Source organism: Urocampus carinirostris, chromosome 17 (assembly GCF_059441175.1).
Source record: "Urocampus carinirostris isolate Australia breed hairy pipefish chromosome 17, RoL_Ucar_1.0, whole genome shotgun sequence".
NCBI classification, from domain to species: domain Eukaryota; kingdom Metazoa; phylum Chordata; class Actinopteri; order Syngnathiformes; family Syngnathidae; genus Urocampus; species Urocampus carinirostris.
The window spans coordinates 1,173,271-1,200,622 of NC_142365.1; the positions used below are offsets into that span (position 1 = coordinate 1,173,271).

General features: G+C 41.9%; 1 protein-coding gene across 1 annotated transcript in view; it reads right to left on the minus strand.

The window, feature by feature from the left end:
- phldb1a (pleckstrin homology-like domain, family B, member 1a) overlaps positions 1-27,352 on the minus strand; it is a 64,930-nt gene that overhangs the window by 31,135 nt on the left and 6,443 nt on the right. The window contains exons 2-6 of the mRNA XM_088321382.1: positions 26,205-26,282; positions 26,015-26,138; positions 20,813-20,983; positions 15,876-16,001; positions 10,017-10,825 (exon numbers count right to left, since the gene is read on the minus strand). Coding sequence (XP_088177508.1) covers positions 10,017-10,825; positions 15,876-16,001; positions 20,813-20,983; positions 26,015-26,138; positions 26,205-26,240 — 1,266 coding nt within the window. The 5' untranslated portion in view covers positions 26,241-26,282. The remainder of the gene's footprint in view (positions 1-10,016; positions 10,826-15,875; positions 16,002-20,812; positions 20,984-26,014; positions 26,139-26,204; positions 26,283-27,352) is intronic.

The window sequence follows — 27,352 nt, forward strand, 5'->3', positions numbered from 1 at the left end:
CTTTCTTCCAATAAAACTGAGAGAAACGTAATGCAAGTGGGTCCTGTCTCCGTCCTGGTCCTGACAAAAACTCAATGTTCTGTACTAACTAAAATTCATAAGAGCTTGTGCAAAATGCTTTGCCATGCGATTGATCTTAAGCTCTCCCAAGCCTTGCGTACATAACAAAGTGAAAGAGAGGAGACCAAGTATTGCTACTACTACAAAAAAAATACATCCATCCATTATCTGCATCGCTTGTGCTCAGTAGTGTCAAGACCAGAAGAGACACAAGTTCTATTGAAAGAAAGAGAAAGGGTTGCGCCCATGATCCGGTGATTGCTGGACGCGGGAAACAGGTGGCTCTGAATGCGGAAACGTCTGCTCTCCCGCTCTGGCTTACAACTCATTTCCGACCATGACCACGTCTTGCTCTCCCAGTCCCGGCTACCGATCAGTTTTCCGCCCCTGACACCGCCGTCGCTCGCTACGGAAGATCCACTTCCTTGTAGGGATCACGAACCGAGTACAAGAGCAATTTGCTTTTCGCGTCCAGCGAATATTGGATCGCGGGCGCTGGCCTTCGTCTTTCTTTCAATAAAATTGTGAGAAAACTTCACGCAATTGGGTCCTGTTTCTGATCTGGTCCAGACAACCCTGCAGGATTTTTAAAATTGTATGTCTAATTTTTAATTCGAAGTAACGTATTGTAAAACAGTTTCAAGGCCACCGAGCTATATATAATATAAATCTATATATTCATTCGGTTTTAATCATCACAGTTTATTGGTTATACAAATCAGTTATCACTTCAAAATTTTACAGTTCACAACAATATTGTACACTATACAAAAAAATATGGCTGAAATATTTATATATTCTTGCAGTTTTAATCATCACAGTTAATTGGTAATACAAAGCAGTTATCGCTTCAGATTTTTCAGTTCATATGTTCTTCGTGGTTTGCTGTCCCGCCATAGTTGTAATGCCTTCTCAATGTCCAATCTATTATCATTCTCCTCATAGCGTCACCAGGAATATAATTGAGTCCATTTTGGCAGAAAAGTCATTTTCTTGCTAGGAGTATTTTGTTTATTTTCTTTCACCACATGTGTTTTCCTTGCCTCGGCGATCTTCTGAAGAATTTCTCCGCTGTTTTTTTGTGCCGGAAATATTGCCGTTGTTATCACTTTCTGTGTTATGTTTCGACTTCTTACTGACACTGAAGAAATTACCAACTTTTTGTTGATTTGCACCAAATACCAATCGTTTTTTCAGAGGCATACTTCTCTTTCCCTCGACAACCACCAAAACTATGACGTCATCTCGAAACAACGAGATCTCGTTTGCCGAGATCGGCGCGAGACCAAAACAACAATGGCGGATCTGCCTGACGAAAAGTTGGGAGTGTGGTAAATCTTTGTTAGAAAATAAAAGTAATCGGGTAATAATGACAATTTTGTGTCAAAAACGTTGCCTCCCGGGGACGCACGTTGATTCGAGACGATGCGTCCCCAGCAAAAATGATGCGTCTAGGACGCAGGGACGCCGGCAAACCAGAACACTGGTTGAGAATCCTGCGTCCCTAGCGGCAGTGGGTTAACCCTCATTGACTGCAAAACAATGGCAAAGGCCCTAACGTACTAAAATAGGAGAGCAAAACTAGTCTTTAACATTCTAGTGGCACTCCAATTAAAGATCGGCCAAGAGCAACTAGACCGGACAAAACAAACAACTACTTTTAGGCCGCCGACTTGTAATGGATCTCGGGTGGCTTCGTCCGAGTGACCACCACTGAGAGTTAAATGGACAGGTTTGCTTTTATGGTACTGTAAAGTTTAAAGCAGGGGTCTCAATTGAGTTAGGGGGCGCTGAAGCTCAGGTCTAGATGAGGTTGGGCCAGACAAACAAAAATGAGATCTAAAAATATAAACATATACATTTCATATGTCAATTAATAAGTAATAAATGAATCCATATTTTTCCTGAGCTGTGTTAAATGAAAGGACAGTGTGTGTTTTTGACCACTAGTTGTCGCTGTATAGTGCAATAGAAAACAAGTGCAAGAAAGCACAAGGAAGAATCCAAAGTATGGAGACTGAAAGTGACTAAAAAGCGACATTTTATAATCATTGTTTTGCAAAGAAAAAAGAGGGGGAAACGTGGGGAGAAAAACGACAAAAGAAGAAAAAAAATATTTAGGAAAAAAAAAAAAAAGGAAAATGATAGATGAAAAAAGGGAAAGGAGATGATAAAAAAACAAAAATAAGAAAGAAAAAGACAAAAATGTCAGTAAAAAGAGATATAAAATAAAATAGTAATTGAAAAGAGAAAAAATAAACAAAAGGCGAAAAACAAAACACAGAAAAATAGAAAAAAGCGACAATAAAAAGAATAAAAGTTGAAAAAGCAAGAAAAAAAACAAAGAGAGGAGACAATTTTTTTGGGAGGTAGCCTTAGCAGCAAGATGGCTGACGATGATGTTAGCCCCCTCTAGTGAAGCCTCATGTGTGAAAAGAATGCAAATTTTTCTACTGATGACTATCTTAAAATGCACGTCATAGTTCATGTATTTTTGATTATTATTTTCACTCAGTATTACTTTTCATGGATCGTTTTTACCACAAGGAGGCGCTCAGTAATACAACTTTTTCCTTTAAACTTTCTTATAAAGGCAGGGGCCTCACATTATTGTCATAATTACCGATTTGGATCACCTGTGCCAGCTCAGATTGGCTCCCTGTCCCTTTTTAAGCCCGGTCCTATCACTCTCTGTTTGTCAGTCCGTCTGCAAACCTCTGTTGTTACAAGGCAAGCCTTTTTGACCCTGACTCCCGCCCGTCCCGTTTTTCCATCTACCCGTTCCTGATCTCCCCGTTTTTTCTCCTGTTTTTGATCCCGACCACGTCTGCTCTCCCGTCCCGGCTTACGACCCGTTTCTGACCCCGACCACGTTTTTGCCCTCCTGTCCCGGTTTTTCCGTCCCTGACACCGCTACGGAGGATCCACTTCTGTATTCGGATCACAATCCGATTGCGAGAGCGACCTGCTTCCCTTGTGGTTAACGTTACGCAATTGGGTCCTGATTCCGTTCTGGTCGTGACAATCATCATCCCACGGGCTGCAATTTGAGACACCTGGTTTAGAGCTATGGTAAAGCACGTCTTGCTGCTACGGTGCCCAAATGAATCGATGTAATCTGCTGCTTTCCCTGTTTCGACCTGACCTTTGCGTTAATCAAGAGATGAATGAAGCTTGGTGTTTTCGCACACTGAGAGGAAATCCTCTCTTTGTTCTCTTTTCTATACGTTTTTCTTATTTGGAACTTTTACTGGGCTTCATCAAACATGTCATGAAATGTTGAATAGACATTCAAACTGCTTATTTTTTGCTCTTGTTTTAGCCGCTTTGAAGTATTTTATTTGCTAATGTAGTTGAATCATTCCAGAGTTTGAAAATCAGGCTTATTTTCAAAGCTTTTTTGTCATATGGGGCGGCAGTAGCTCAGGAGGTCGAGCGCTCGTCTTGGGATCGAGGGATCCCAGTTCGAATCCCGGCTCCTCCGTGTTACATGTCGAAGTAGATAGATAGATAGATAGATAGATAGATAGATAGATAGATAGATAGATAGATAGATAGATAGATAGATAGATAGATAGATAGATAGATAGATAGATAGATAGATAGATAGATAGATAGATAGATAGATAGATAGATAGATAGATAGATAGATAGATAGATAGATAGATACTTTATTCATCCGCTTTGGGAAATTCACATTTCCAGCAGCATCCCTGAGCTGAGAGCAGTACAATAATAAAGCCAAAAGAATACAATATACAAATACCCAGTGTGACGTGCAAATGCCCACTGTAGCGTGTTAATAGTGCTACACAGAATACATATTGCAATAAGATTTGGTAATATGCAATGTAGGGGGTGTGGTTTAATGTGGGCCTTTACTCCGCCGGGTGGAGTTCAAGAGCCTCATGGCATGAGGAAGAAAAGATCTCTTCAGTCTGTCCGTAGTACAAGACAGTGACAGCAGTCTGTCGCTGAAACTGCTCTTCTGTCTGGAGATAATGCTGTGATGTGTCCTTGGGTAAGACACTGAATCCCTAATACCCCCAATGAGCAGGTTAGCGCCTTACATGGCTGCAAGGCCGCTATTGGGAAATGTGGAGCACATTGTAAAGCGCTTTGAGAAGTCATTGACTTGAAAAGCGCAATATAAATGCAAATCATTTTATTTCATATGACTATTTTTTTACATTCCTACGACAAATAATTATGCTCGTTTTAAGTATAATTTTCTTTACGTAAATATAAGTATATGTTTTATCATGAAGCACCCAAAGTGGCTGTAAATAGAATACAAAATAGTGATATTAAACCCTAAAAAACTAATAATAAAACAAACATGCAATAAATACACAAAATGAAAACAAAGTACGGTAAAAGATGAGGGGATATGTGGTCCCGATTTTTTTATTTCCAAATTTGAAATACTGGGATACTTAAGTAATCATTTTTTTATCATACAAAAATGTTTCAAATATAATATAACTTATGTGTTCTATTTCACTTTTTATTTACTTTTAGTAAAACAAGAAAAATAAGTACCTGTCATGATTACCGATGTGAATCACCAACTGTTTCGGACTCTGATTGGCTCTCTGTCCCTATTTAAACCTCTCCTATCTGTCCCCTTTGTCGGTCCGTCTGCGAACCTCAGTTTACACTAGGCAAGCCTTTTCGACCCTGAATCCCACCTGTTTTTTGCTGCCGTCCGTCCCCCGGCTTTGACCTGTTTTTGATCCTGACCACGTCTACTTTTCCGTCCTGGCTTTCGACCTCTTTTGTCCCAGACCCCGTCTTTTCCTGGCTTACGACTCGCTTACGACCCCGACCACGTTTTTGCACTAGTGTCCCGGCTACTGACCCGTTTTTCCGTTCACGATACCGCCATCGCTCGCCACGGAAGATCCACTTCCGCGTTCAGAGACACGTCTAGCATCCCGGACGCTAACGTGGAGCTACTCGGCTTCAGCGCTGTTAGGACAAACAGAGACACAAAAGCCTGCGGAAAGCGGAGAGGAGGCGGACTCGATATCTACGTAAATCGAGGCGGTGTAACCCTGGGCACAAAGATTTTCCTCTGCCGCAGGGACGTCGAACTTTTGGCCTAGCGTGTGACGTCATCCCCTCCGCTGTTGCTAAACTACAACACAGCAGGGGTTAAAAGGAACTGTTTTTTTTTATATATAACATGAGGGTTAATAGCACGGCTCAATTCACTTCCTTTTTGCAGCACTTTTGAAAAGTCTAAAAAATAAAAAAATATTGATTCAATATTTTAAAATGAGTTTTAAAGCTGTTTTCTGCAAATTCAATCCGAAGTTTAATCTCCAAATAAACGTGAAATAAATACTAATACACGACACAGCATCCTCTCCAAACAGAAGAGCAGCTTCAGCGACAGACTGCTGTCACATTCTGGTTCCACAAACAGACTGAGGAGATCATTTCTTCCTCATGCCATGAGGCTCTTTAACTCCACCCGGGGGAGTAAAAGCCCATATTAAACCCCACCCACACTTTCGCATATTACCCTATTTTTATGACAGTGTGTATTTTCCGCAGCACTATTTAAATACTCTACAGCAAAACGTTATATTGGGTATTTTTGTATTCTATATCTTTTATTTCATTATTTTACTTTTCAACACATGGATGCTGCTGGAAGTGGGAATTTCCCTACAGGGATGAATAAATTATCTATCCATCTATCTATCTATCTATCTATCTAGACATCTATCTTTCTTTCTTTCTTTCTTTCTATCAAATGTCACGGCTTTGGCCTTTTCGCATGTCCTTTCTTTGCCCGCCATTGGTCCGGATTCCACTGCATATTGCCGGTAACCCTCGTGCATCAGAGGAGACCTTCGAAGTTCCTGGAACATGATGGCCTTCCCCTCCCCGGAGGCTCCTGTCGTTGCCTCAGCTGTCAAAGCGCCAGCTGGCGGCGGGGCCGAAGTGGGAGTGGCTAGATGAATGACGGCGCGCAAGTATGTCATCCGCAGGTCCGGGCCCCCCGCCTCAAACATGCTTTCCGAGTATAAACGGCCCCTCACGTGGCTAGTAAATATAGTGTGGAGTAATAACAAGCCGGGCCCACTTTGCTCTAAAGACCCCTGCGGGGCCACTGTCAACTCGCGTCACCCTGGCCGACGATGCCGGTAACATTTGGAGGGTGACTAGCACGTGACCAAGAGTCAAAAGATTAGGGCAGAGGTTCTCAAATACCGTAGCTGGCCTCCCTGGGAGTGCATTGCACCTCCACTAGTACATTTTGACCCCAATATTTACGTACTCGTAGTTTTTTTGTGGCTTTTTCTTCAAGCACACTACAAAAAGACCTAACATAAAACAATAATTAACAGAAGTAAACGATGAAATATTTGCACAAAAACAGCAGTACAATGCAGTGATGTTGTACATAAAGGGAGGGAGAAGCTTTTAAATCAGGGGTCGGGAACCTTTTTGACTCAAAGAGCCATAAAAGCAAAATATGTTAATTTTATTTTGGGAAAGAGCCACACCATATAATGTGAGACAAATTTACTAAATTGCTAAACCCGCGCCCCAGACAAAAGCTTAGTCTTCAGCACATTTATTTTTGATGATTTGATAAAAATTATGAAAAGAAAATAATGCCAGAGCCCGTGTCCCAAAATCAACAAACACACCACTTTAAACTTGTCTCTTTCTTGCAATGACTCAAGATCGGTTCAACTCATTTTGACCCTTTTTTCCAACATATTGGTTTCAAAACCAGATGCAAGCATTTATTTTGTAGAAAGGTCACAACATTCTGAGAACAGGGAGCCTGATGCGCTTACCTTCGGCGCAGACGGAGAAGGGCGAAAGATGGGAGGGAGTGCTTGCACTTTTTGCATAGCTCCACCCATCCCTCCCACTCACCCAATCAAATAAGTTCTCTTCCGGTGTTTTCGCATATTTACAATTTGTTCCGTGGTTTCATCAAAAAGTATCCGAACACTGAAAACAGATTATATAGTGAGCTTTTATATAAAGGATTCTTTAGCGTTGTACAGCCAAAACGAGTTTTATTTTGTGTGGCACCTTGGCTGTAAATCGTAGTGAAAACGTGCCCGATAGATTCTGAAAAGTACTGTTCTATGATTCAGCTTTGGTTTGGCTTTGCGTGTTAATGGCTCAAGTTTTGAACGAAATGGAGAAAATTTGCATGCAATTAAATTTGTCTCGAGCCATAGGTACTCATAGAAAAAGCCACATCTGGCTCGCGAGCCATAGGTTCCCGACCCCTGTTTTAAATATTGACGCCAATTATTTTTTATGAAGGAAGAACATATTTAAATCAAATCAGAACACAAAAGTTAAAACAAGAAAAAAAAGACATTTCAAACCTGCAGTTACCCTAATGAATTCTTGATATGAGTTTTCAAAATAATATAAATAAGGGACATTTTAGGGTCATCATCAAAATCATTCCATAAATGAAATCCTTTTCAGGGGGCACAAAGGCTTATCGATGTTGTAGGAGAATATTGGACCTTAAAGTTATGGTTTCCCCTTAGATCAGGGGTCTCAAACTCAAGGCTTTTTTCCCTTCTATCTGTCTTTACTGGAGAAAGGCTGGGTCAAAAATGGAAGAAAAAGGCTGCTTTTTGCTCACATGCTGTCTCCATTGTATGTCTTCTTTGGACTCTTTTGGTTGCACTATACATTACAGGGGACAACTATAATACACTGTCCCTTTAAGAATAGTAGAAGAATTTTATCAGCGCTGTTTTTATGGACAACTCCAATTTGCCCAACCTAGCTTGAGTGGCTCCAACTCAATTGAATTTGAGACCCTTGTCTTAGATCACGAGTGTATGCTCTGGAAAATAAACAACTGTTGAATGTTTGTTGGGAGTTGGCAAGGCCAAGAGAAGATTGGATTCAGCCGCTTGGGCGGCAGTGGCTCAGGAGGTAGCGCGCACGTCTTGGGATCAAGAGATCGCAGTACGAATCCCGGCTCGTCCGTGTTACATGTCGAAGTGTCCTTGGGTAAGACACTGAACCCCTAATACTCCCAATAAGCAGGTTAGCGCCTTACATGGCTGCAAGGCCGCTATTGGGAAATGTGAAGCACATTGTAAAGCCCTTTGGAAAGTTTGACTTGAAAAACGCTATAGAAATGCAGATCATTTCATTTCATTTCACTACACTGCGGGGTAGCGGCATTCTCAATGGCAGACTTTCTTATTTACATTTTGCATTAAGCACAGAGTATGACGTATAGACGGGAAGTGTGGCAGGCCCTCAAGTGAAAAAAAACATTTGAGACAGGCGAAGAGAGACAAAAGTCTTCTCCTTGCATGGAGACGAACAAAGACCAGTGTGCTTGCTTTGTTTCAAATGTTGGCAGCGGACAGCATGAAGCCAAATATATTAAGCTGTCACTTAAAGACAATGCAACCTAATCACGCTGATAAGAAGCTTGAGTTTTTCTTCAGCAAAAACCTGCAGATGTCACAATCACATGTATTGGGAAGACCTGTGCTCAGGTTTTTGGCTCCAACAGCCAGGACAGCCGATTGGCGCACCCTGTACATTTAAATCCCCAGCTTCCGGTAACACTTTGTCCGATTGTACTCATGCTACCTGTTGCCTTCAGCTCAGTAAGCCCGTACCTCTGACTCTTTGCCTGCTCCCTGTTTTCCTCTGATTGATCTCCGTTGCCGACCCGTTTCTGTAAATCTGCCCCGCCCGTCTGACTACTGAACTCTTTTCCGAACACTACGATTATGCCTGTCCGCGACCATTCCCTCCAAGCCTTCACCCGCCTGTCAGGTTCCGTCAATCCGCCAACCAACGGATCGAAGAATCCCACCTTGTCATTTCCTTCCTTTCAATAAAACCAAGAAACCAGCGCAAGTGATCTCAGTCTTCCTTTCGTCCTGTCTGACAGCAGAAAGGCGTAGAGTTAGCGTTAACGGAGATGACACCGTCAATATCCTCAAGACTTTTAGAGACTGATGATTGAGAAGGCGTGTTGCCCGTTACATCTGGCGTAAAATTGGCACAGCGTTTGACAAAAAAAAAAAAACAACAACAACATGATGCCAACTGTAAAGCATGGTGGTGGCAGTGTGATGGTCTGGGGCTGATTTGCTGCCTCAAACCAGCACAACTCATGGTAGTTAATGGAATCATCATTTCTGGTTAGTTTATGAGTTTATCAGTTGATTATTTGCTGTGTGTATGTTTCTTTAAATTGTGTCTTTTATTCTCCAACTGGTATTGGTACTGTCAGGACCAGAACAGGAAACAGAACCCATTTGCGTAACGTTGCTCACAGTTTTATTGGGGAGAAGGGAAAGGAGCGCACACTCGCGTTGGTCGCGGGGAGTAGATTGCTCAGACGTGGGACTTCCGTGGCAAGCGATGGCGGCGTCGGGAACGGAAAAAGTCGAAAACCAGGAGAGGAGAGTAGACGTGGTCGAGATCAGAATCAGATCGGTATTCGGGGCGGGAGAACAGACGTGGTCGAGATCAAAACAGGTCGTAATTCGGGACGGGAGAGCAGACGTGGTCGAGATTAAACGGATCGTAGCGGGGGAAAACAACAGCAAAAACACAGGACAGTAGAAAAAGGGCTTGCCGTGTAAATACGCAGACAGACCTACAAAGCGGGACTGACTGGACAGAGTTTAAACACTGAAAGGGGGACAATCTGTCAACAAGCTCCAGGTGGCGCCACCCGGGCGGGGCCAATTGGGCGCCATGGCAACCTTGACAGGTACTTGGCATAGGTCAATTTTAAAGAGTTGAGTACTTGGTGTCGGTCTTTGAAAAAGTACCGTTAAGCTAACTTTTGAATGATGTGAGATGGAAAACAAGGCATAGCCAGGATAGCTTTTGGGCCACATTTGAGTAACCCTTTTTCACACTTCGGATCCCGGAGTAACCTATATTTTCAAACGCAATTTCAGCAGCTCACTTACCAGCTTTTCCATTTCCTGCTCTCGCAATCGCTCCTCTCTCTGCCTGCGGTGGTACTCCAGCAGATCTTCTTCATTGTCGCTAACAGCGGATATGCTGTTCTTGCGCTCCCGGTAGGCCTTCACCGTGTCGGAGTCCTTGCCGGCGGTCTCGCAGGGGGGCTTTCTTTGGCTCCGGGGGCTCGCGGTAGGAGACGAGGTGAAGGCGCCGATCTGTCGTCTGCTTCCAGGGGAAGGATCTTGGGTGTACAAGGCTCTCATGGCCTCGGGCTTGGCGGCGACCACCGGTTTTCGATGCGTCTTTGGGCTCGGCTTAGAGTGTTTGCCGGCCAATCCGGGAGATCCCGGCGTCCCCCTGCGGGACGTGTAAGGACTGCGAGGGGGAAGGCTGACCGTGGACTCTGGAGTCACCAGGGGTTCTGGCCCAGGACTCGGATGTCTCCTCTGGACCGTGGGAGCTCTAAGCCGAGGGCTGGCCGGTGCGGAGTTTTGACCAGACCTCCTGCTGGGGAGCGTGGAGCTTGCGGAGACCTCTGACCTGACATTCCTGAGAAGCTTCGGACTGTCGGAAGCACAACTTAGGGACGTCCGTGGATGAGGAACAGGTGTGTTGGACCGCAGAGGGACAAGTGGAGTATCTCCCACGCCGTTGTCTTCTTTGGAGGTGCTGCTTCTACTCCCATTGAGCACCTTCATTTTGGGGGATGAGGGTACCTTCTGAGAGACGCTCCCTTGAATGTCCGTGACTGAGATTTTGGAGTTCCCATTGCTGGGAAAAGACTGCTGGGACCCGTTCAGGATGCTCTGGGAGTCTGCAGGACGGAATAAGAGAAAAACAGTTGCACAAACACAAGAAAAACAAACAAAAAAGGAATGCGCGCCACCACGTGGGGCAACCAATGGTCCCTGGAATTTTCCAGGAGTCAGAGTGTTCACATAAAGTCGGTGAGCAACGCTTAAAACAACAGTGAGCAACGGCAACCCCAAGTGTGGCAACTAAATCATTATCAAATATGTCCAAAACTTGACATCACGTTACATTTTGCTGAGTTTCCGGCAATGCAAAAACATTTTTCACTTTTGAATGAATTGACTCATGTACGATTGCCTTTAAACCTCATTTGTTTTTACAATTCTTTCACAAGATTTCCATTTCTTTTATTCCTGGTATCTTTTGTGGCATAATACTAACTTTTTGGGGGCTCTTTGAGTCGGTTGCACGATACACAACTGTATTTAATTACATTTTTTAGTGGAAGTACAATGTTGGCAACAAGATTCACTTGGAAATTATTTAAATGCAAAACAAACCTTTTCCTCTTTTTCCCTGTTTTTTCTCCTTTTTTTTAAATTCCTTTTCCAAAAAATCTCATTGTGTTTATTTTTTCCTAGCTGTTACTTTTCTTTTTGTTCTCTATTTACTTTTTTTCCCTTTGTTTCTTTCTTTTCTTTTTTTCTGGCTTTTTTCTGAATGTTTCCTCCTTTTTTCTCTTCCTTTTGTTTCTTTTTTTTCTCAGCTTTTCTCTACTTTTTCATTTTGGTATTTTTTTTTGTTCTATTCCCCCCCTTTCTTTAAGTCATTTTGTGAAAATTTTTACATCATCTTTGGTCGTGTAGGGATGAAAGAAGCAAAAACAACCGAAAAAGAGCCGGTTCCTTTTAGTGAGCCGAGCCGAAGAAGCCGGTTCTCGAAAAACTTTACTCGACTTTGTTCTCCTTCGACATTGACTTCCAAATACCGCATTTAGAACACAGCGTCAGGGGAACCCGTGTATTTTGACCTTCATGCACTGTAACTTTGACTTAATTTGCTTTTTAATTAGCAATTCCGAGCCCTGATTTTTGTGAGCTGGCTGGATTTTCAATTGCAATTGCGCACACGCGCAGCTTAGAGGGAATATTGATGGAAATGTTATTGCACCTAAAGACAGACATTGTTTCTTTATTTGCGAAAATAGTGACAAATGTCCCGTTGGGGGTTGGGGGGCACGTTCTTTGCTATTGAATTGTGTCGTAATCCTCGGGGGATGCGGAGCAGCTAAATATAAAAGCTGCAGCCGTGCGCCTCACATAAAACCAGGGCTCGGCCGGGAAAGCGTGGGCCCGTGACAGGGCGGGGTGCGCTGCTTTTAACACTTCTTTATGTCCAGTAAGGTCAGCCAAGAATGGAAAAAAAACATCGACCATTATTTAAGGACGACATGCTCTACTAAGTCGAAGAAATTGAATGTGATACCTGTCTGGCAGCATCAATCTCAATTGAGCCGTAGGAATTATTATATTAACAATCATTGTACTGTATTTCCAGGGTTGGGTAGGATTACCGTATATTCCGCACTATAAGGCGCACCTAAAAGTCTTAATTTTTTTCAAAAGCTGACCATGCGCCTTATAATACAGTGCGCCTTATATATGGCTCAATATTAAGTCGCAAAGTTTTCCAACTAACTTGCAGCCGCCGACTCGATTTCCCCCCGAACGTGGAGTAGTCCGCGGTGTATGCTGGGATTTATTTACCTGCGTTTCATTGGCTAACCAATGTGTCAATCATCATTTGAATCGATCACTGCTGGCTAAAGTTATTCGGAGATAAAGGGGGCGGATCCTTTTGATCATTTACAGGCTGGCATTGGCTTAAACGGCAAAACAAAGCCTGCAATTGGTCGAAAAAGATGAATGCGTATAGCACGTGGTTGACGGCATACAGAAAGCATTTTTTACTATACTGTATTTGTAAATATTTTATTCTCCTGGATTTACTACACTCACGGATATAAGAAGACATTGGCTGCACATTATTATGAACACAACGCCTTTGGTGAGCTACTCCGGCTATATATTTTCCCTGTATCTTGTTTCAGACTGAACTCGATGTTTCTGTGATAAGCGGATAATGGATGGAATGGAGTGTCTATTTTTAAATTCAACTCAATTCCAAGTGTTTATTGTCATATGGACAGTAAAGTTGCGAGCGAAAAAGAAAATAGAAACGAAGGAATGGTTGGCATTTCTTGAATCCCAGGACTTTTTAACCTTCCAAATGATATTTGGAACGATGCATTTGAGTGACATGGTACGGACACCGCATCCGCACGTGTTTCTCGACACGTATTTGCGTCTTTGCAAGCTTTGGGAATGTTAAGGGGGTAATCAGTTGGACTGAACTATCTGACTGTTTTGTCCACGTTCCCATTGTAGCGCCTTATCATCCGGTGCGCCTTATGTATGTCAAAAATAGGACCAAAAACTATTTTTTGGGGGTGCGCCCTATAACCTGGTGCGCCTTATAGTGCGCAAAATACGGTACTTTGACTGGATTACTTTCAATGACTTTTGGATGACTCCAATACCAAATCTGCTAAAAAAAAGACAAAAGAAACTCAATATGAATCAAATGATGACTCACAACACGTGGTAAGCTTTCTCTCCTGGCTTTGATCTCTTTGATCTGCGGCAAAACGAACATCAAATGTGACAGAAACAAAATGAAAATCAATCCAAACAGCTTGCCGTTCCATGTAATCTGTTACTCCCCAAGCCTGCACAAAATGGAGTCATTTTATTTATATTTAGTTTCTTTTGTCTTAGATTAGCATATTTGGTATTGGAGTCGTCTAAAAGTCATTGAAAGTAATCCAGTTCAAGTAACCCTACCCAACCCTGTGTTTATTTCTCAACTAGGACACACCTCCAGTGTAAAGTAGATATGAGTGAAGATGATCCACACTCATCTGGGCTGCAGATAATTAGTTTCCGTCAAGCTATTTTGGAATCTCAGACGACAGCCAGCAGTTTTTCCGAAATCTCAAAGCAAGGATATCGAAATTCAATGCTATTTTGGATTAAAGACCGTCCTGGTTAGAGTGAACCGATCTACGACTTGGGTTGGTTTGACCTCATTTTTTTTTAGATTGTTTTTACGATCCTCTTTGTTTTCTTTATCCTCACTGTAAAATGTGGACCTGGAGTGCCACGTTCGATTTCGTTGTCACAATATATTCGACCCATGTTGTAACAATGACAATAAAGGTATATTCTATTCTATTCTATTCTATTCTAAAAGTTAGCTTTACAGTAAATACCGCTACCCTCCAAATCGGTGATTTTTCTATCAAAATAATTTTTAGAAAAGGGTCAAGTTGTTTAAAATGATTCCCGAAATGTGGGTCATACTGAATGAACCCCCTCCCAAAATGTTGTTGTTCTGTTAAAAATGATCAACCTAAAATTGGAAATAGTGTACAAAAAGTACTTGGGTTTTATTTTGTTCTTTTTTTAGTAGTCACACAAATTTTCTAGTTTTATTTAAAAAAAAAAAAAATAATTAACAGCCCCAAACCACCCAAAAAGGTCCCACAAAAGTCATATGTTTCTTTAAGACAAACCAGAAAAAAATAATGTGAAATTTATTCCCTTAGGGCAGGGGTGTCAAACAGGCGGCCCGCGGGCCAGATCCGGCCCGCTAAGGGATTGAATCAGGCCCGCGAGACAACGCTCAGAGAAGCGCAAGAGAAAAACAAGGTTGAAATATTTCCATTTGATGTTGCTAAAGCCAGGTGCCTCTCACAAAGACGCTATACTTGTATTTCTTTCTCTCTCTCTCTCTCTCTCTCTCTCACTCTCTCTCTCTCTCTCTCTTTCTGTGTCTCTCTCTCTTTCCCTCCCTTTTTCTCTCACTCTCGGTCTCTCTTTCTCTTCCTTTGTACCTCTTTGTCTCTTTCTCTGTTTCTATTTACCTTCTTTTGCTCTTTCTTTCTTTTTTATTTTTCTCTCTTTGCTCTTTCTCTCACTCACTTTCCCTTCTCTCTTTCTCCCCTTCTCTGTTTCTCTTCTTGTCTATGGTCTCCTTCTTTCTTTCTCTCTTTCTATTGATTTCTCTTTGTATTTCTTTCTTTCTCTTTCTCTCCCTCTCTCTCACTATTTCTCTTTTTTCTCATGATCTCTTGCTCTCACTCTCTTTTCTCTCTCTCTTTCTCTCCTTCTCTTTTTCTTTGTCCCACCCTTTCTCTTTTTACCTCTTTCTCTTATTTTTTTCTCTCTTTTTCTTTCTCTCTTATCTACTAGTCCGGCCCCCGAGAGAAAGTTTGTTCTATCAAGTGGCCCCCGAGTTCAAATGAGTTTGACACCCCTGCCTTAGGGAATTGAATTTAAGACCCAATTTGTTTTCTAATGGGCGAACTATCAGGTTTTTCAGGGTCAGAATTTTAGATGATACACAGGTGTTCAAATATTTATTTGCAGCTGTATCTCACAAACATCTTTAAAAAAATCATGCATTGTGATTTCTGGATTTTTCTTTTTAGTTTATCTCTCTCACAGTGATTATTTTTTTTGCGATTTATTTGTGTGATATATCTGCAAAAAATATTTGAACACCTGGGAAAATGAATGTTAATATTTGGTACGGTAGCCTTTGTTTGCTAATACAGAGGTCAAACGTTTCCTGTAGTCTTTCTGGATTTTTCTTTTTAGTTTATCTCTCTCACAGTCGACATGTATCTACGGTGAAAATTTCTGACCCCTCCATGATTTCTAAGTGGGAGAAATAGCAAAATAGCAGGCTGTTTAAATACTTATTTGCAGCTGTATCACACTAATAAATCGTTAAAAAATCATGCATTGTGATTTCTGGATTTTTCTTTTTAGTTTATCTCTCTCACAGTGGACATTCACTGTTTTTAGAGGGATCAGTAAAAGCTTTTGAAGTCATTATTAACTCATTTCTTGCCTGATAAATGCATGATTTTGTACACAGCTAAATACATCAACAAGATTGGAAAACATGTCCCCTGTTCGAGAATCTTTAACACTTTAACAAAGGTTGAAGTACATCATTAAAGGCGGCCATCTTGGATTCTTTACCAGAAGGTTGCGTTTTGGGGGCGCTTAATGCTCGGCTTCCTCCGGGTAGCATGTTCTTCATCCTCAAGGCTTCTTCTGGATGGTTGAAGCGGAAGAAGGTCGACTGGCCGAAACACAGCATGCACCCTGTCGGGAAAGAAAACCATCAAACTGCCGCGATTGTCTAAATATAATATTGGAAAATGTTTGAGTATTACTTCAGCTATTGATACATCAGAATCAGTGACGTGCAGGCAGGGGAGGCAGGTAGAATAGAATAGAATAGAATAGAATATACCTTTATTGTCATTGTTACAAATGGGCTAACATATTGTGACAACGAAATTGGGCATGACACTCCAGTTTACACATTCATAGTAAAGTATGTAGGTGTGCCTCACTTGTCATAATGGAATTATAGAATCTAAAATATATTCAATTGTTATTATTATTCAGTGTTAAAATTCTTACCCATTTAGCGTCACCATTTTCTGATTTTTTTTCGTAAATCGCTGAATTTTCACATTATATAATGAACGTTATTATAATAATTAATAATAATAATTTCCTTTGTATTGTCATTCTTTGTAACAATGTACACAGAACGAAATGTCGATACACCTGACCCGTTGTAGCGAGTCGATGCAGCCGCAGCCAACAGAGGGCGCCGCCATTATACCAATTAGGTATGACTCGGCCGAGGCGCGAACCAGCGACCTCCCAGTCTCAAAGCGGGCACACTATTGTCATCAGGGTTGGGTAGGGTTACTTTAAATGGATTACTTTCAATGACTTTTGGAATTACTCCAATACAAAATATGCTCATAAAAGACAAAAGAAACTCAATATGAATAAAATGATGACTCACAACACGTGGTAAGCTTTCTCTCCTGGCTTTGATCTCTTTGATCACCGGCAAAACTAACATAAAATGCCACAGAAACAAAAATCCAAAAGTAATTGAAAGTAATCAAGTAACCCTACCCAACCCTGATTGTCATGATTACTGATGTGAGGGACCTGTGCCCGCTCCTTTGGCGCCAACTGCCTCGGACTCTGATTGGCTCCCAGTCTCTATGTAAACTCACTCCTATCTGTCCCCTTTTGTCAGTCCGTCTGCGAACCTCAGCTTACGCCAGGCAAGCTTTTCAACCCTGACTCTCTCCTGTTCTGGCTCCCGTCTGTTTCCCGGCTTTGACCCATTTTCTGATCTTGACCACGATTTTGGCTCCCCTGTCCCGGCGACTGACCTGTTTTTTCCGCTCCCGATGCCGTGTCTGAGTAACCTGTTCCCCGATCATGTGTACAATCCTTTTCCTTCTTTCCAATAAAACTAAGGGAAACGTACGGAAGTGGGTCCTGTCTCCGTTCTGGTCCTGACAGTTATAAATTAGTATGTAATATATTATTGTGCTGAAAGTCTGTCCATGCAGAGTGAGACACGCATTTCTCTTGCCTCGTGGCAGAGGGCAATAGTGAGACCAAAGATTCTTATTTGACCCACACCTTAGCCGCAAACAATAGAATTAGCGATCGTATTAGCCAGCTAACAGCAAGTCAAGCCATCCGGTAATTATTTTCTCGTTATAATGGCTTTGTTTCATAATGAAGGGTTACCTATCTATTGATTCTTTTATTGAAAAGGAGAAGCGCGTAGACTGTATTTGTCAGGACCAGAACGGAAACAGGACCCACTTGCGTGACATTTACCACAAGTATTATTGAAAGAGAGAGGAAGGGCTGCGCCCAGGATCTGGTGTTCGCTGGGAGCAGGAAGAAAGTCGCTCTCGTACTCAGATTGTGATCCGAACACGGAAGTGGATCTTCCGCAGCGAGCGGTGTCAGGGACGGAAAAACGAGTGGGTAGCCGGGACTGGGAGAGCAAGTCGTGGTCGGGGTCAGAAACGAGTCGTAAACCAGAACGGGAGAGTAGACGTAGTAGGGGACAAAAAGATCGTAAGCCGGGACGGGAGAGTAGACGAGATCAAGAACAAAACAGGTTGAGGCCGGAGACAGACGGGAGCAAAAACAGGACAGGCGACAGTCAGGGTCAAAAAAGGGCTTGCCTAGTATACACGGAGATTCGCAGACGGACTAACAAACGGGGATTGACAAGACAGGGTTCGAATAGTGACAAGGAGCCAATCAGAACCCGCGGCGGTTGGCGGAGACAGGTGAATCGCATCGGTGATCATGACAGTATTTCCACGAAAAGAAAATGTCCACCGTCTTAGAAAAATGGAACATCGATTGTTGATTTTTAACTTAAAAAATATACACTCCCGTTCAAAAGTTTGGGGTCACCCGGACAATAATGTGATTTTTATTCATCAAATGATTTCCAAAATAGGCAGCACGGCGGCGCAGTGGTTAGCGCTTATGCGGCACAGTTCATGTCATGGGAACCTCCTGCGTGGGTTCAAATCCAGCTCCAGACTTCCAGTGCGGAGTTTGTATGTTCTCCCCGTGCTTGCGTGGGTTTCCTCCGGGCACTCCGGTTTCCTCCCACGTTCCAAAAACATGCATTTCCGGTGAATTGGCCGGTCCAAATTGTCCCTAGGTGTGAATGAGCGAGCGAGTTGTCTGTCCCTGTGTGCCCTGCGATTGGCTGGCAACCAGTTCAGGGTGTCCCCTGCCCACTGCCCGGAGATGGCTGGGATGGGCTCCAGCCCCCCCGCGACCCTAATGAGGATAACGGCTAATGAGATGAGATGAGATGAGATTTCCAAAATAAAGAGAAAGTAGAGCGATTGAGAAGGTTAGAAATCATGATTTGGAAATTTTCTAAAAACTTAAGCGTACTTGACAATATTCCAATGAGATATTCCCTTTCTAAAGAGGTAAACGACCAAGACGACATGCTGAAAAATAGGAATTTCTGTCATTTTTTTCAAATGTCTTGCCAAATGCTTCAAACTTACGTGCAATTTATCGGTAATCGATTATCCCCACATTTCCAAAGACGTGTTTAATTCCAGAGATGCTGGCTTAAATCCAATGGATAGTCCAGATAGGAAATTCAAATGTAGGAGATATCCACATGCATAGGAAAATATATTTTTAAAAAAAACGTAGATTCCTTTTTTATTGAAGAATGGTCCTGTGGATTCGAACTAAAAACAATATTTTGTGAGCAGCTGCTGCCCGCGCACACGTGGACTGAAACGGTCCTCGGCTTCAAATGACATTCAGCGTAGCTGCTGGCTCAAATCCCAAGGAAAGGTTGAACCGAGTGGGAGGGACTCTGCCCTTATCAAGCGTGCAGTCGGAAGTGAAGAAGACATTTTGAATCGAAACACGGTTTGAAATTTGGATGGAAATGTAAAGGGTCTGCATTTCTATAGCGCTTTTCAAGTCCATGAAGACCTCAGTGTCTTGCCCAGGGACACTTCAACATATACAGTGGAACCTGGGTTTTCGAACACCTCTCAGTTCGAACAAATCGGAGTCCGACCACAAATTTCGAGAAATTATTGCTTCGCTGTTCGGTCAAAAAAATCGGAGTTTGAACGCCGGTAATGCGTGAGTGCGTACGCTAGGGTGCCATGCTGAGCGGCGTACGGGTGTTTTAGCCCCTAATTATGCCTCCGAAGAAAGTCGGTGCAAGCAGCAAAGTTGCCACAGGTGAAAAAAGAAAAGTAGTGCGTACAACTATTGCGTTTAAGAAAGAAATAATAGCAAAATATGAAGGAGGTGTGCGAGTGTCTGATCTTGCTAGGAAATACCCCACTGTCCACCTGCGCCTTCTGCTGACCACCACAAAGGTAAGAAATCCTATGCATAATTCTTTTCTTTATCCTATTTTTTTATTTTTACACGTTCGTGTTAGCGTAATCTTTCGTACGGAAGATTACGATAACGCGGACGTACGATTAGCCTGGGTTAGCTTTATGTTTCCGTTGAACATTCAAGGCAAACATTCAGGGTGTTGGAACGGAGCCTAACATTGAGGGTGTTGGAACGGAGCCCCCTTTCCAATGAACCGCTCACCACTTGTTGTGGAGACCCGGGTGCTAAATGGCTTGTAAACGACCTGATTTTTTTTATTTTTACACGTTCATGTTAGCGTCATCTTTCGTACGGAAGATTACGATAACGCGTACGTATGATTAGCCCGGGTTAGCTTTATGTTTCCGTTGAACATTCAAGGTAAACATTCAGGGTTTTGGAACGGATGAAAACGATTTACATTATTTTTATGGGAAAAATGATTTCGGTGAGCGAACAAATCGGTTTTCGAAAAGGGTTCTGGAACGGATTATGGTCGAGAACCGAGGTTCCAATGTAACTCGGAGGAGCCGGGAATCGAACCTGTGACCTTTTGATCCCAAGACGAGCGCTTTACCTCCTGAACCGATGCCGTCCAAGAAGGCTGTCCAGAGTTGCTTCCTCAGTGGATAACCCAGGTGGTTAAGGGAACTGTGAACTGATAGATCCGAAAGCTCTCGTTTTCAGCTAATCAGAATGCGAGGCAGAAAACAGACCGTGGCTGCCGATCGAGGTCGGCCATCTTTGTATCACAGAGGACGCACATGTGATCCACACACTCGTATCCAGGACGATTGGTAAGGGTGAAATTTGTCACTTTTTCTTAGCCGAAAAACTAATTTGGAGAAATGTTTGAGATGGATAAAGGCATGCTGGTGGCTTCAGGATTAACTCAACTCGTATAGGAGATGCGTTTTTCGTGGCGGCAGTGGTTTAGGAGGTAGAGCGCTCGTCTTGGGATCAAGAGATCGCAGTTCGAATCCCGGTTCCTCCGTGTTACATGTGGAAGTGTCCTTGGGTAAGACACTGAACCCCTAATACCCCCAATAAGCAGGTTAGCGCCTTACATAGCTGCACGGCCGCTATTGGGAAATTTGAAGCACACTGTAAAGCGCTTTGGGAAGCCTTGACTTGAAAAGCGCTATATAAAATGCAGATCAGATTATTTCATTTCATTTCATTTCATTTACCTTGTGACAGACGATAGGGTCTGCCGACGGGGACTCCATCCACGGCGCATTGGTTCCCACACGGGTGCAAGGTGATGGTCCCAGCCTGGTTTTCGATGAAGCAATGTTGAGCTTTAATGCCCGGGCCTAGTAAAGAGATATCCGTTTCTCCGCTACCCAGCGTGGTCCTCCCTGAATGAATGATGAATGAAAACTTTATTGCCAACATTAAAATAAAAACAGAACAAAAACAATAAATAAAATAATGTTACACAACATGTTCGAAAAGGGGTAGTAAGAAACAGATGCTTATTTTCCCTACCCCTTCATCTTCCCTATCAAATACACCAATGCTAATAACAACAATAGTATTAATAATAACAGTTATGATATAACAATAGCAACAATAACAACAAAGTTAACCAAAGTTGTAAACGCAGTATTTCCAATCTACCCCATTTTCTTCATCTCTGTATTCCGCAAGTCATGTTTTTTTGTATTTAAATCCGTAAATAGTTGGACATTGTTTGATCTCGTCTTGTAAATTGTTCCAAAGTTTGACTCTGCACACAGACACACACATACTTTTCCTGGTGGTTCTCACCTCTGGGATTATGAATTCACGACAGCCCCTCAAGCTATAATTTCCCTCTTTCCGAGTGAATCATTTTTGGATGTTTTCTGGCACTATGTTTTTGTTGACCTTAAATAGCAGTTGTGCGGTGAATTTTTTTTACTAAATCATCTCATTTGAATCATTTGGACTGCAGGAATAAAATATGAGTATGATCCCGATATCCTAACCTGTGTATGGTTCTAATTGCACGTTTTCGGAGGATAAAAAGGGGCCGGAGTCAACTTTTGGAATGATTGCCCCAGACTTCTGCACAATATGTTAAATATGGCAGAACTAAAGAACAATATAATAAATACAATGCATTATAGTTTAAAATGAATCTGGCTTTATTCATTATTAAAATGCTTTTACATACTTTAGTTTGTATGTGTCTGATGTGTGTTTTCCAGCTTCATTTCTTGTCTATTATGACCCCCAATACAGTGTCTATTGCAGCAGCATCCATTTTGACTTCTAAATCTCGATTTGCCTTGCGATTACTAAAGGATATTACTTTGGTTTTATTTATCTTTAAAGATAATTCATTTATATCCACCCATACTTTTAGGTTAATTAATTCACGATAAATGCAGGTTACCAAATCAATATACAGTATTTTCCGCACTATAGGGCGCACCGGGTTATAAGGCGCACCCCCAAAAAATGGTTTTTGGTCCTATATTTGACATACATAAGGCGCACCGGATGATAAGGCGCTACAATGGGAACATCGACAAAACAGTCAGATGATTCAGTCCAACTGATTACCCCCTAAACATTCCCAAAGCTTGCAAAGACGCAAATACGTGTCGTAGACACGTGCGGATGCGGTGTCCGTACCATGTCACTCAAATGCATCGTTTCAAATATCATTCGGAAGGTTAAAGTCTTGGGATTCGAGAAATGCCAACCATTCCTTAGTTTCTATTTTCTTTTTCGCTCGCAACTTTACTGTCCATATGACAATAAACACTTGGAATTGAGTTGAATTCACTCAACTCATCACAGCAACCTCAAGATCGTTCTAAAACAGATACCGGGAAAATATAAAGCCGCATAGCTCACCTAAGTTCTCACGCTCAATAATGATACGCAATCATGGTCTTCTTACAACCGTGAGTGAAGTAAATTCAGGAGAGTAAATTATTTACAAATACAGACTAATGAAACATGTTTCTTTATGGCGTAGTTTAGCAAGCTTGCTATTCGGTCATCTTTTTCGGCCAATTGCAGGGTTTGTTTCGGCCCTCTAGCCAATCCGAGGCTCCGAATAACTTTAGCCAATAGCGATCGATTTAACGGATGATTGACGCATCTTTTTCGGCCAATTGCAGAGTTTGTTTCGGCCCTCTAGCCTATCCGAGGCTCCGAATAACTTTAGCCAATAGCGATAGTTTCAAATGATGATTAACACATTGGTTAGCCAATGAAACGCCGGTATATAAATCCCAGCATACACCGCGGACTACTCCACGTTCGGGGGAAAATCGAGTCGGCGGCTGTTGCGTAAGTTGCGAGACCTTGCGATTTAATATTGAGCCATATATAAGGCGCACTGTATTATAAGGCGCATGGTCAGCTTTTGAAAAAAATTAAGACTTTTAGGTGCGCCTTAAAAAGCGGAAAATACGGTAGTTATCATTTGAATGGAAAATGTTAGTGTCGTCTGCAAATATGACTATTTTCAATAGTTTAGAAATATTAAAAATATCGTTAATATATAATAAAAAAAAAGTTATTCCCGCACCCGTCGCTACTATCGAGATGTTTGCGTGTTCAAAGCAAGTGCCGGCGAGAGGTCAAGACCGCAGGGTTGGAGTTACAAACCTCCTCAACACGTACTGTAGCTTAGCATGGAATGGCAGCTGGGGGATGCTAGCTAGGCATGACAGTGTCTGATGTCATTTCTGTGTTGGAAAGTTGGAGCTCACAAAAGTGGGGCTACCGTAAATTTCGGACTATAAGCCGCTACTTTTTTCCCAAACGTTCAACCCTGCGGCTTATTCAGTGATGCAGCTTCAAATTTATGTCATTTTTCTAACGGCCGCCAGCGGCGCTCGAGTACAAAAGGTAAGATTTAGACCGCTGAAATATATGCGCCGAGGAAGACTGCAACTTCTTGGTTTGCGCATAGATTAAATTAGCGTAAAGGTACCCTCATCATGCAAAATGCAAAAAGAAAGGCACATGACGCAACTTTCAAGCTAAAAGCAATCGAGCAGTCCGATAAAGAAGGAAACAGCGCGACAGCACGAATGAGGCTGCGGGAGCGTGGGACGATGTCTAAATGACGAAGTTTCTTTCCGACACTGAAGACGACATTGATGGCTTCAGTTCTAAGGAGGAAGATGAGGACGGTTTACCCTGATTTTTACAAGTACGGTATGTTTTTTTAACAGACCCGTTTACTGTGTTGCGAGCGTGTTGCTATCATTAACTGGCCTGTCACAGGCACCGTTTGGGATGAAAGTTATATTATTATTATTAAAGCTTTGAAAACTCTCTCGGTGAACCATCTTTCTTTGTAAATATGTGAAACCATCTATGATATGTATTTGCAACTGTATATTTTTGTAATGTATTTATTTGAGACACTTATTCTGATATGTTTTTCACGGGCGAATAAAACAGAAGGGGCGGAACAAACGCGGGGTGACAGGAAGTGGGGTAAAGGTGAGACCTGTTTGTGCATGCGGCGGACAATAGTGGATATATATTTTTCCCACCCTTACCTTTGGAAATATACACTTTTTTCCTTGGATTACTTTCAACGGGACCCGGACTCTGCAGGTCTGCATCAAACATGAAGTACCGGTATCATTTTCCGTTCATTTTGCCGACTGTAATTTTTAAACTGTGTACTTTAATGAAGGACATTCAGTCTCAATCGCGGGACTAAAAGTCGGGTTTGGGTTAATTTTATGTCTGTGTTACATTTATTTAATGTTGGCGCATGCGGCTTATATACAGGTGCGGCTTGTGTAAGTACAAAATCAGTTTTCCTCTTAAAATGTGTTGGGTGCGGCTTATAATCAGGTGCGCTCTATAGTCCGGAATTTACGATAATTACCCAAAAGCTGTCATTTTGTACTTTGCCATCATCAAATATTGATTTCATGTTTAACGTGTGCAAAAACATGGAATTCCTGATATAGTCCTGAGCCCGTATTTCAAAGGAGCAGTACTCGTGATTTGAAGGTTCTGTTGGTAGTATACCAAATCATGCATGGACTTGCTCCCTCATGACTTTCAGATTTAATTTTGCCCTATGTTCCAGTCTGAAGCCTTCTCTCTGAAAACGCTGGTCTACTCGTGATCTCAAGAGCCAAGAAGAAATCCGCAGGTTCGAGAGCGTTTTCCATTCGGGCCCCGGTGCTCTGGAATGCTCTTCCCCCTGAGATTCCATCTGCAACCTCAGTGGAAATATTTAAATCTGAACTTAAAACACACTTCTATTCTATAGCATATGAATAACCTTTATTTTATGTTGACAATATCTGTGTATTATTTGCCCTCGTGTAGTTTTTAGATCAGGGGATGGTGTCATAATATTCTGTAGTTTGCAATAATCTGTTATCTGTGCATCCCTTTGAGACTGTCCCTTCTCATGGTTTCTTCATTTTCCTCATGTTGAGATTTTTGAGTATTTTCCTTGCCCTCATGTCGGTTTTAGATCAGGTGATGGTGTCATTATAGTCTGTGGTTTGCAATAATCTGTGCAGCCCTTTAAGACTCTTTGTGATTAAGGGCCAAACAAAAAAACATGACTTGAGGTTTTTGAGTTTTTCCTTGCCCTCGTGTAGGTTTTAGATCAGGGGACGGTGTCATAATAGCCTGTGGTTTGCAATAATCTGTAATCTGTGCAGCCCTTTGAGACTCTTTGTGATTAAGAGCCAAACAAATAAACAGGACTCGACTTGAGGTTTTTGAGTTTTTCCTTGCCCTCATGTAGGGTTTAGATCAGGGGATGGTGTCATAATAGTCTGGTTTGTAGTAATTTGTGGTCTGTGCCGCCCTTTGAGACTCTTTGTGATTAAGGGCGTCACAAATAAACATGACTTGACTTGAGGTTTTTGAGTTTTTCCTTGCCCTCATGTAGGTTTTCGATCAGGGGATGATGTCAAGAGACAGTGTGGTATTTAACAAAACTCTAAATTTAGAAATTTCATTTAAAAAATAAGCAAAAATACATCAAACATACCGATCAACGCAAACGTTTTCTCCATACTTTATACATCGTTTCATCATTTCATGATGTTTACAATATATATGTATGGAATGTTGCTTTTTAATTAATAAAAGATAAAAATAAAAGAAACAAACGTTTTTGGGCTTATGAATGTAAATGGTCTGCACTATTCAAGTCACCTCCCAAAGCTTTTTACACTTACCCATTCACACACACTCACACACCAAAACTTGCTTATTAGAGATTCAGTGTCTTGCCCAAGGACACTTTGACATATAACACGAAGGAACCATTGATGTCTTCTCTCCTTATTTTGAGTGTCTACCAAAGTTTACCATACCCAAAGAATTAAAAGGCACTAAAAGGGATAACGCGTGTAGTTTGGCACATTTTGACAAATACCAACAACAAATCTGACCTTCCTGCAGTGGCAACAAGGTGATCGCTGTGCTCAAGCGGCCACTTCCCAAACTGACCAGATGAGGGCGCTCCGCCTGGACTTTCAAAGATTTGCCGGTCTCAATCAGATCTAAAGGAGTACCCTATAAAAAAGGCAGAACATGGCATTCTGTTTCGGTTTGGGTTGAGACGGAGGATAGGCGTCTCACCTGCAGGACTTGATGCGTCCCTCGACCTCGCTCCATACCTGCTGGGACGCTCTCCGAACGATCTTACGGCTGATGCTCCTGAAGGCAACGCATTGATGAGTGCAATGTTCCCTGTCATTTTCCTTAGGGGTCTGAGCGTTCACACAAAGTCGGTGAGCAACGCTTGAAACAACAGTGAGCAACGGCAATCCCAAGTGTGGCAACTGAGTCATGATCAAACATATCCAAAACTTGACATCACGTTACATTTTGCTGAGTTTCCGACAATGCAAAATCATTTTTCTCTTTTGAATGAATCGACTCATGTACGATTGCCTACAAACGCCGTTTGTTCTTATAATTCTTTTCCAAGATATCCATTTCTTTTTATTTTCTGATCTATTTTGTCGCATAATATTAACATTTTGGGGGGCTTATTGAGTCGGTTGTAAGAACAGAACTGTACTTAATCACATTTTTGAGTGGAAGTAGAATCTTGGCAACAATATTCACTTGATATCATTGGAAATGATTTGAATGCAACACAAACTTTTTCTTCTTTTTCCTGTGTTTTTATTCTACTTTTTTTTTAATTCCTTTAAAAAAATCTCATTGTGTTTATTTTTTTCGAGCTGTTACTTTTTTCTTTTTGTTCTTTATTTACTTTTTTCCTACATTTCTTTCTTTTCTCTTTTTCTGGCTTTTTTTCTAAATTTTTCCTTCTTTTTTCTCTTCCTTTTGTTTCTTTTTTTCTCAGCTTTTCACTACTTTATCAATTTGGTATTTTTTTTCTTTTTTGTTCTATTCCCGCCTTCCTTTAAGTCATTTTGTGCATCATTTTACATCATATTTGGTCATGTTGGGATGAAAGAAGCAAAAACAACCCAAAGAGCCGTTTAGGACCCGAAAGAGCCGGTTCCTTTTAGTGAGCCGAGCCGAAGAAGCCGGTTCTCCACAAACTCTACTAACTTTACTCAACTTCGTTCTACTTCGACTCGACTTCAAAATACCGCATTTAGGACACAACGTCAGGGGAACCCATGTATTGTTACCTTCATGCACTGTAACTTTGACTTAAGTCGCTTCTTAATGAGTCATTTTGAGCCCTGATTTTTGTGAGCTGGCTCGATTTTCTTGTGCGCTGAGAATGTGCGAGCAGTGCGCAATTG